The 10855-nt window shown below is 41.5% G+C and overlaps 1 protein-coding gene across 1 annotated transcript in view; it reads left to right on the top strand.

The window, feature by feature from the left end:
* The window catches only part of arfgef2 (ADP-ribosylation factor guanine nucleotide-exchange factor 2 (brefeldin A-inhibited)), a 26006-nt gene extending 15204 nt beyond the window's left edge, over window positions 1-10802 (top strand). The window contains exons 23-39 of the mRNA XM_072696058.1: window positions 114-210; window positions 301-341; window positions 1029-1198; window positions 1288-1439; window positions 1568-1740; window positions 1889-2049; window positions 2368-2498; window positions 2627-2756; window positions 2859-2994; window positions 3318-3456; window positions 4564-4621; window positions 4831-4945; window positions 5302-5441; window positions 6646-6823; window positions 6953-7091; window positions 7434-7551; window positions 8965-10802. Of these exons, the coding sequence (XP_072552159.1) occupies window positions 114-210; window positions 301-341; window positions 1029-1198; window positions 1288-1439; window positions 1568-1740; window positions 1889-2049; window positions 2368-2498; window positions 2627-2756; window positions 2859-2994; window positions 3318-3456; window positions 4564-4621; window positions 4831-4945; window positions 5302-5441; window positions 6646-6823; window positions 6953-7091; window positions 7434-7551; window positions 8965-9129 (2243 nt within the window). The 3' untranslated portion in view covers window positions 9130-10802. The remainder of the gene's footprint in view (window positions 1-113; window positions 211-300; window positions 342-1028; window positions 1199-1287; window positions 1440-1567; window positions 1741-1888; window positions 2050-2367; window positions 2499-2626; window positions 2757-2858; window positions 2995-3317; window positions 3457-4563; window positions 4622-4830; window positions 4946-5301; window positions 5442-6645; window positions 6824-6952; window positions 7092-7433; window positions 7552-8964) is intronic.
* The last annotated feature ends 53 nt before the right edge of the window (window positions 10803-10855 follow it).

The following is a 10855-nucleotide window of genomic DNA, read 5'->3' as shown; positions in this document are numbered from 1 at the left end:
AAGGAACATTTATGAATGTTTTGTTTTCATTCCAGTTTTCCACTGTTTCCATAGTAGGACATAGTAGGACATAAACATTCATGTCTCTAAAAGTGTTTCTGTACCTGTTTCAGGCACACTAGTTGGAGGTCAAGACAGGCGTCAGATGGCTCATATCCAGGAGTCCGTGGGAGAGACCAGCTCTCAGAGTGTGGTGGTAGCTGTGGACAGGTGAGAGAACAAAACCCAGCACAAAGTAATCTGAATGTTGTACACTTTGTGATCTTTCTGTTTAACGAATATTTCCATTTCATCCGCCAGAATTTTCACTGGATCCACCAGGCTTGATGGAAATGCAATCGGTATGGGCGTACATGTTTCTATGAGTGTATCTGTGTTGATGTGTAAGCTGCCAGTGTTGCATTGTATTTTTACATTGTATTGTGCCTGTAAGTCCCTTTTGTCTTTAATGTAAAACAGTTAAACAAATGAATTTGCATAGAGATGTCCTTATCCTGTTATTTTTAGCCCCGCAATCACATCGGAGTCTCGATATCTAGGTATCAACCAATCCAGTTTTTGGGTTTGTATAAATAATGCAGCCATACAGTTTAGAAAATGTTTAGAAATAGAAAAGGCTAATACTGAAGTAAAATCACTTTAATTTTGGAAGCAGTTTCTAAAATGAGACATTCTGGATTGATTTATTTAGTCTCTGTCTGTCTGTCTGTCTAGGTCGTATACCTTGTAGCAGTTTTTGCTTTTCTGTAGTTTGATTCTAGCAGTCCTTTTTTAACATTGTGTCAAAATTTCATGATGACATTGGTGGACCAATAAATTTTTTTTAGCCAATTGATTTTTTTTTTCCATTAAAAGGGTTTTTTCTTCCCCTGTAAAGTTGACCTTTTGGATGAAGAGGTCCTGGTGTGACACATGTTCTATGACATTCTCCTTTGTTTGAAAAGTGCTTTTAATTAAAAAATATATGAAAATAAGGGAAGAAAATTTATATGTTTTGCATAAACTAATGTCAACCTCTTCTTTCCCAGTGGACTTTGTGCGCTGGTTGTGTGCAGTGTCAATGGATGAACTGGCCTCTGCCCATCAGCCACGTATGTTCAGCCTGCAGAAGATTGTGGAAATCTCTTACTACAACATGAACCGTATCCGTCTGCAGTGGTCTCGCATTTGGCAGGTTATAGGTGACCACTTTAACAAGGTGAGCAATGCATTCCCTTCTAGTTTTTGGATGGTTCTGATTGTAGACCTGCTGGCTATTCTTCACCTCTGCCTCTGCTGTACTCACAGGTGGGCTGCAACCCTAATGAAGACGTGGCCATCTTTGCTGTGGACTCTCTGAGACAGCTTTCCATGAAGTTCTTGGAAAAGGGGGAGCTGGCCAACTTCCGCTTCCAGAAGGACTTCCTCAGGCCGTTTGAACACATCATGAAGAAGAACAGGTTGGGTACCATAAGTGAAGGAGAAACATTAGGATGAACAGAATGGAAGAAAGTCTTCCATTCTATAAAGGACAAAATGGGTGTCAAGTTGTAGTGATTCGTCACATTTCTCTCTCTTCCTCACAAAGGTCTCCCACTATTCGAGACATGGTGATTCGCTGTGTGGCTCAGATGGTGAACTCTCAAGCTGCTAACATTCGCTCTGGCTGGAAGAATATCTTCTCGGTGTTCCACCAGGCAGCATCAGATCATGATGAGACGATAGTGGAGCTGGCCTTCCAGACGACTGGTCACATAGTCAGTGAGTATCAGCAGCGAGATGGTGACTCAGCCACCTCCAATTGCCAATTTGATTCCAATTTCATGTTTTCTTTTCTTTTTTTTTTGTTTATTAAAATCTGCTTAAATGTATATATTTTTTCTCCCCCCTCTTTCATTTTTCCTTTTAGTGCACACATTTCAGCGGCACTTTGCAGCAGCCATTGATTCATTCCAGGATGCAGTGAAGTGTTTGTCTGAGTTTGTGTGTAACGCTGCATTCCCTGACACTAGTATGGAAGCCATCCGACTCATTCGCCACTGTGCAAAATATGTGTCTGACAGGCCACAGGTCAGTACTTGCTTGTGTGTTACTTGGTTCATAAAATAAAATGTTTTTTCTTTTGCTTGTTGGTTAAATACTTGAATAAATAAACTTTTTAACATATTTTTTTCAACATTTTCCAAAGACCATGTTGTTTCCTTAAACCATAATCTTCTAAATATCAGGCATCCCAAAATACATATAGTGTGAGCATAAAGTAATTGAAATCTCTAAGCACAAGAAGTCTTAAGGGAGGGACTGTAGTCTGTAGCCGAACAGTTAAACTAACTAGAACATTTCTGTGTCTGCCTCTCTATCTCCATCTCTCTCTCTTCCACTGTTCAGTCATTGAGAGAGTACACTAGTGATGACATGAATGTTGCCCCTGGAGACCGGGTGTGGGTGCGAGGTTGGTTCCCTATCCTGTTTGAACTCTCTTGCATCATCAACCGCTGCAAACTGGATATCAGAACCAGGTGGGAGATCAATCTCCACATTAAATAATTGCACTCGCACAAACTCTTCTTGATATTTCAGCTGATTTGTTCAAAGCTTGCTTACATTTCTGCATGTGTATGTGCACATGTCTGCAAATGTGTTTCAGAGGCCTGACGGTGATGTTTGAAATAATGAAGAGTTATGGACAGACCTTTGAGAAGCACTGGTGGCATGACCTCTTCCGCATTGTCTTCCGCATCTTTGACAACATGAAGCTTCCAGAGCAGCAGACTGAGGTGAACTAACCGGGCACGTTTGAGATTCCACTGAAATCTATTTAAAATTGCATAGCAACTGTTTAATCATTTCCAATGTGTGTGTTTTTTTATCATCCACAGAAAACAGAATGGATGACTACTACGTGCAACCATGCCCTGTATGCGATCTGTGATGTGTTCACACAGTTTTATGAGCCGCTCAGTGAGGTGTTGCTGGTTGATGTCTTTGCTCAGCTGCAGTGGTGCGTGAAACAAGGTGGGAATTTTTTTTACTCACCTCAACACGTGCCACTTCACCATCACGTGAATCACGCAGGAGACCAGACTTACAGTATAGTGCTTCTTAGATGTTTGGTATGGAATTGTGCAGACAATTTAACATAAGCCATACTTAACAATTGTGAGCATGGAACCACCCACGAGGCACCCTGTTGAAAGAACTGGTAGTGGAAAGGCCGGTTTTAGGCAATGTCAGGAAGGATATGACCAGCTGGAAGAATGTTTTCAAATGGGAGACTGGTAAATAAAGGGGAGGAGTCGGTGTATGACCCACACGTGTACCTCTCTTTATGCCCTCAGATAATGAGCAGCTTGCACGTTCAGGCACAAACTGTTTGGAGAACCTGGTGATCCAGAATGGAGAGAAGTTTAATGCAGAGGTGTGGGACATCACATGTGCTTGCATGCTTGAGATATTCCAGTCCACCAGCCCTCATGCGTAAGTGTCTGTCGCAATGCTTCTAATCACTTTAAAAAGGGTTTTGCATAGAGATGAACATACAGTTGTGGTCAGAAATTTACATACATTTGTCATGGGCATAAACATCTTTTACTGATTTTCTCTGAACTTTTGCTTTTAAATTATGCATCTTCATTAGAATGAACAAGAATATTGAGTCTGACAACATACGGTCAGAACTATACATTCAAACATAATGCAAGTCCCTTAGCTAAGTTGCATCTTGACCAGATGCATTTGACAGACATCAGTAAGGTTCTGGCTTTTAAGCCCAATCCGCATAGTTTTGATAGGGTTGAGTCAACACTATTTATTCCCCACTTGGTCACCCAGTCCTGGTCTTTATCTATGTGTTCTGTGGTAAGCTTGAGTCTTGCCCTGATATTATTATGATTTATGTTTTTTTTTTTTTTTTTTTTTTTTTTTTTTTTTTGGTCATTTATTTTTCCTCCCCCCGCCCCGCTTGTAAATTATTTGAAAAATTCTAATTGTATTGAGGTCTTTTTAAAACACACTCCAGATTAATGCACCTACAGTCTTCTTTCTAAAGGTCCTCAGAGAGCTCTTTGAATCTCGCCATGGTGATATATGATATATCTGCGTCTAATGTGCTGCACCTCAAACTAACATTTTCCTCTATTAATAAATTTTTTAATTTAATGCATTTCCTCCGTTTTGTTTCATTTATTTGTTATAGATACACTTGTATATAGACACACCTCCTGTTCTCAATCTTGTTATAATAAAGATAAAATGTGCCCCCCCCCCATGACTGTATGGTGTATCCTCATTTAACCCCAGCCTAATAACCTAATATTGCCATGACATTTATCTCTGTGTGTGAGTGCATGTAGACTTCTGACCACAACTGTGTGTGCACTGAAATGTGTACATTCACATTTATTTAGACTGAATTGGATTTCTTTGATTTCTTGGAGTCTTTGATTGTTATACATTTCTTAGTGTCTGCTGTGTGTAATGTCTTTGATAATGACTGTTGTGAAGCCTTTTTTCAAGCAGTTGTCTTTTATAAAACCATGTTAATTAAATGCTCCTTCGTTGACATGATTATTCTCCTCTTAACAGCTTGTTGACATGGCGACCGGCTGGGCAGGAAGAGGAGGTGGGAGATGGGAAGCACATGGTGAGATGACTAACATGAGTAAATAACACACACACACATTTACACGCACAGGCACACTTACACGCACAGGCACACATGGATAATATCCAACAAACAGGCGCTTTGATGCCCATATAGAAAAATAGTCACACCCTGTAGATAGACAATGCCGAACACATCTTGTGTTGTCATTGTCCAGAAAATGGTACAAGGTTTTCTTTATTCTCCAGGATGTGGAGGTGGACTCTCAGTCTCAGAGCAGCTTCGAGAGGACTCTGTCAGACCGAGGACAGAGTCAGATGTCTACTGCCAGCGATGAAGCCTGGAGAGGAAAGCCCCATGCACGTAAGCAGCACACCTCGCACCTACCCTGCATACATCCACATTTTTTTTTCTTCTCTCACCAGTGTCCGAGAATCCCCCACCCCCTGATGAGATTCTGGAAAGTACAGATATTGCCCGTTTTGACATTTTTATGACCTCACTCTGTTAGCTGTCACTGCTGTATTTTGTAAAGTCTATTTCAGGCACTGTTCTCATGCTCTGTCTCTAAGGCAACACTTCTAATAATGGAAAGGAGATGTATCTACGTTATTCTGTAAAGATTACTGCCTTGTAAATGTTATTGGTTCGGCTTAATATTTTCACTTTGCTGTGGTTTCATTAGACGATGTTAAGACCTGTGTTCTGTTGTGTCGCAGGAGTGTCGGACCAGAGGTTGTTTGCAGGGCTGCTCATAAAGTGTGTGGTTCAGCTGGAGCTCATTCAGACTATAGACAACATTGTGTTCTATCCTGCCACCAGCAAGAAGGAAGACGCTGAGAACATGGCAGCTGCTCTGGTCTGTGTATTTGTCTGTGAATGGTTTCATTTAAGTAATTTGGGTCTATATATCATTATAACACAATGAGTCTGGTTGGTATGAACTGTATAAAGAAGTGTCTAATTTTCTCTAATCATGGTGGACAATGGCAAACTCTCCATTACTCCCCAGTAGTATTTAAAGGGGGTCTAGAAGGTGAAACTGTATTTACCTTCATATACCATGAACCTCATACACTGTTCTGCCCTCTGGAATAACCAAAACAGCAATGTAAAACAGGCTAATTCCAAAACTCTAAACCGTTTGTAACACTCTTGATTTAGGAGCTCAGTTTCTGAAAGCGCATGTAGACAAGTAGGAATGCACTGTAGGCTAAATGCTAACTCCAGCCAGTTCTAGTTTTTTTTCATCTTTTCTCTTCAACATCCACTCCCTCGAAAACAGATTGGAGCTAAACACACATTTTTATTTTGTATTTTTTACCGGTAGGAAGAAAACCAAACCTAGGGAGTAGTGAGGACAAGGCAAAAGGCTTACACGTCTACAATTTCTTCAGGTTAATAACAGTACGTCATGCTGAGAGGACAGAAGCATCATCCTGGGCTCAGGAATAATTAGTGTTTTTGTTACAGTGTTAAACGTATGCTATAATATGCTATAATATTCTATAATATGCTGCTTATGTGAGCCTGTCATTTCCTTAAACCAGCCAATGAAAGTAAAGCGTAACATTATTTTTGTCATAAAAAAAAAACACTCTAGCATTTTTTGCCTCATAGTCATATACTTACTATTTATACATCACAGATAAAAAACTAAACTTGAAATACTGAATAAATGCCATCTTTGGCAGCTTTTAATGCATTTTGGAAAACAATGTTGTTCTGGGTTCATAATTCAATGTGATATTTTGAGCAACTTTGAAAGAAGAAAAATTGTACTGTTGGTTGTTGTATATCTACTAATGACACTAGAAATGGGAGAAGTGTGGTGCATGGCATGAAACATGCTGAAGTCGGTGGTTGTTGACAAAGTTGAATGTTCATGCTAAGTAACTGCAAAAGATGTAATAGATTGGCCGTGCTCCACCCTGCATTGCCACATTTTTGCGTGGTTGTATCATGATTTGTCAATGCATTGTTATTTTCAGTTAAATAGCTTTTAATAATAAGAGGTCCAATGCCAATATTGTATTTAACCCATTGTCCCTGTCCACTAATAGAGAGATGCTCTGGAAGACGCTGAGGAGAGCGAAGCACAGGCCGAGTCAGAGCAGGGAATGTACAAGTACCTTTCTCCCCAGCACCTCTTCAAACTACTTGACTGCTTGCTGGAGTCCCACACCTTTGCCAAGGACTTCAACTCTAACAACGAGCAGAGGACTGCACTCTGGAGGGCAGGTTGGTCTCTTTCTCTGCATGACCAAGGATCATGCCATTTAAACAAATGTATGGGTACATAGGCGCTGTGCATTCACAGCAAAAATTGCTGGAACCTAAGGTGTCTCACCTGCCTCTGTGCCCCTGCAGGATTCAAGGGCAAGTCCAAACCCAACTTGCTGAAGCAGGAGACCAGCAGCCTGGCCTGCAGTCTGAGGATCCTCTTCCGGATGTATTCAGACACAAGGCTGCAAGAAGCCTGGCCAGACATCCAGACGCGCCTGCTACTGTAAGTGTGGGCTCAGGGGCATGGGGCTCACCACAGCAAAGTGCAGCCATATGACTTCATTTGCTCAGCTAGTTCAGACTCCGCCATTGAGAAAAAAAGAGTGTGTGGTACATCTGGATGTAATAAAATGCAAAACAGTGTGGCTTGCACTGCATTCTTTTCATAGTGGGAGTTTTACAATGCGTAGTGATCCATGTCAGCACTGCCATTGCATTTTGAATATTGGAGTTTTATTTAAATAGCAGTTTGATAGTGCATATGCGGAAGGAAAGTGGTCTCTTCCAATAAAAATTTACTCAAGTGTGCATCATGTCTTTCCACAACCCCCCTCCCCCCTCCCAGTGTGTGTAGTGAAGCCTTGGCCTACTTTATCAGCTTGACCTCAGAGAGCCACAGAGAAGCCTGGACCAGCTTACTGCTGCTCCTACTCACTAGAACCCTCAGACTGTCTGATGACAAGGTAATTTTATATTGCGCACACACACACACACACACAAGTTAAAGATAAGTTATGTAGTGACCCTCAATTCCTCCCGTCACACTCCACAAGTGGACTCTGTTTTGAATGGCCTGAGGTGTTTTTAAAAGCAGAGCTGAATTGTTAGCTCCAGTGCTTTTGCGTAGGCTGGGCGTAATGTTATTTCTAATGAGGTTATTTCCTGCAAGAATATTATTTGAATATTCCCTTTAATCCTTAGTGTATGGTAAACCTCTCATATTGGAAGCACCCAGCTGATAAATCAGCCTGTCAGCATAATGACCTTTGTATGTAGGAGGATTCACGTAGGCAAAGTAAAGTCTGCCCCAGGAGCTTTCCTGGTCTCTTACTCCGATAACCTTTGCCATTCATCACAGTGCTAAGATGACATCAAAGCAGACTTTTCTCAGTCCTGTTCCAGTTTAACTTCCGCTTTGGGTGTTTCTTTCTCTTTTTTTTTTTTAAGGAATAACCCTTCAGTTTATAATGACCGTGTTATTCTGCCTGTGTTGACATTTGTAGCCCTTTAAAATTCAGTGAAGTTAAGTAGTTTGGCTGAACTGTATGCTTCTGTATTCATGAGTACTTTAGCTCCTCATTCAAACTCTGGATGTCCAGGCTTTGGACCGGCCAGATGAACTGCCCATAAGTTCCAGTAATCAGGACCTATTAGGAATGGTCTGCAACGATTTAATTTATAAATCATGTACCTCCAACTAATGGAAATGTGTCTTCTCATTAGAACCATCTACTAAAATACAGTCCTGTGGTGTTCTCACTCGCTTTTCACACATGCACTTTTCCCATGTATTAACCAGTAATTAAACCGGGATGGGGTAAAGACTGCAACAGTTAGTTAATCATGTTGAGTTGTTGACTAAGGAAAAATACACTTTTTAAATAAAGGCTCCCTAGAATAGCCATATGATGTATTCAGTAATAACGACTGCCTGCAGTAAACTACAGGAAGCATCGGAAGTAATGTTCCTTCCATTATTTCACTGCACTGAACAACTCCTAGGTCCTAAAGTTTGCCATTAGCATCCAGACAAGGCCTAAACCTATTTATTTATTTATTTTAAATGAGTGGCATCACAGGCCAAACCTTACATCTTAGCAAAACATAACAGACAAATCAGCAAGCTCTGTCGAGTGTGGAAGTTCCTCATTTGCGCATGTGCTGACTACAGAATGACGTTCAACCTCAAAGTATAGAAAAAGTTTTGTAGACCGCACAGAAAACTTTGCATACACAGAGCTTGAATGATGTAAAAGTAAAAGGAAGCTATAATAGTTTGATCAGCTAAGAATAGCTAATGGAACCAAACAGTTCTACAAATAACGAGTAGTTGCATCCCCTAATGAACACGTCCTCTGTCTCTCCTTCTTTCTCAGTTCAAGCCGCACGCCTCCTGTTATTATCCCCATCTGTGCGAGATGATGCAGTTCGACCTCATCCCTGAGCTGCGCGCTGTCCTGCGTCGCTTCTTCCTCCGCATCGGTTCAGTCTTCCACATCGCCGCCCCTGAGATGGCGGCCGCACGAGCCCCAGCCTCGTAGAGCACAGTAGGTCCCGTGTCCGTACGAAAATGGGAACGGAGGGGGCCGGGAGAGCAACAGCGTGCGTGGCCCTCCTCTGGTGCGAGGAAGCGTGCAGGAGTGCTTGGAGCCGATGCTGAGACTGCTCACCCGAAGTCACCCTCCATGTCTGGATCTCCTGACCTCTTACCCCTCAGCCCACCCCCCCCCACCCCCCTCAGGAGAGAGCAGCACTGTGTGACCCAGCAGGGCTCTCCTCTGTTCGACATTGTGGCTCAAGTGCAATCATATTAAGTCATACATTCTGAAAGAGAGGAGGGTAATACAGCAACAATGATAATTTATTAACAATACTGTTGTGTATCCTGTTCCTGATTGTTGGTCAGTTGATTTGTTTTGTTTTTGTTTTTTTTTGTCTTCTATGTTGAATTATTTTTGTTCTTATTTTAATGAGTGATATCCATATGCCCAGAGCTGAAAGATTGAAATATCATATCAATTACAAGCTTGCAACTTATAGCAGGTTTGCTTATCTGTGCCTGTGCAGATGAGGCAGCGAGAAAGACTTACCATTAAAGCCTCAAACAGGAATCCTGGCAAGTCGCAGTCCAGTTTTTGAACCTGCTGAAATAGCCCCATGAAGCTTCTGGGTTTATGGGTGTTCCCAAAAAAAATGGGGACTAAAGTATTCCAGGGGTGCCTAAACTGTTTCTGATTGGAGCTTTAATGACTGGAAAATTATACCGTGTATACATTATTTATTGCAGGCATTTACTTAGCAACCTATAATTCACACACCAGAAAACCGAACAACTAATAGCCTTGGGTTGTACGTACCAGAAGATGAACAACCAGATAAGTCTGGATTGAGGTAACGTTGAGTTTCATATTCTGGTGGGTTTGTTTATGTTGATGGAGCAGAAGCTGACTGTAGTTCAACGTTCGTACAGTACAACGTAGCTGGCCCTGTGTTGGCCCGGGAACAGGGGTGATATAACATGGCTCCTCTCCAAAACACTTCTGTTGGTTTCATTTAGCACTCCCTCTAGGGCTCCCCTACCCCATCCCCACCCAGCTGTACACACTACTTTTCCCTGCATGAGGCGTACACAGTTTGCTTGGCCTCTGAAAGACGTATGAAATGAGAGTGCCACTGGGTGAGTAGAAGAAAGGCTGTGATCTTGAAGCATTCCTGATTATTCCAGATTGATTATTTCCATACCCCCAAGCCCCCCCCCCCCACACACAACATTTGATCGTATGAATGAGTCTGCTAGCTCGCTTCATTATCTTCCAGCCAGTGTTGCCATACCAACACCAAGCTAAACCGAGGAAACAAAGATAACTACATATATACTGTACAATGCAGACATGTTTGTACTTAAATCTCTCCCAGTATCAAGCATCTGTATTACTAGAGCCCATGAAGCTCTGTGTGCATTTTTATGCGGATGTATTTAATTCTATGAAGTGCTTTTAAAATATTTTCTGAAAGCATTCCTTCCCCTGCAAGTCTGTATCTCCACTCTGCCTCCCTCAGCTGTGAGGAAATATAAATATATATACAGTATGATGAAATAAAGTGTAAAGTTTTCATGTAAAATAAAGGAAAAAAGAAGCTCTACACATACTGGGATGTAATCTTCCAAGCCTTTGATGAATTACTCAATAAAAACTCAGCTCTGCACAAATTGCACATTTTACTGTTCAAATTAATGTCCACACTGGTTTTAGGATTCCCCAATAA

This window comes from Salminus brasiliensis, chromosome 14 (genome assembly GCF_030463535.1).
Source record: "Salminus brasiliensis chromosome 14, fSalBra1.hap2, whole genome shotgun sequence".
Lineage (NCBI taxonomy): Eukaryota > Metazoa > Chordata > Actinopteri > Characiformes > Bryconidae > Salminus > Salminus brasiliensis.
The sequence above is the reverse complement of the archived record's forward strand: the minus strand, read 5'-3'. Positions and strand labels throughout refer to the sequence as shown.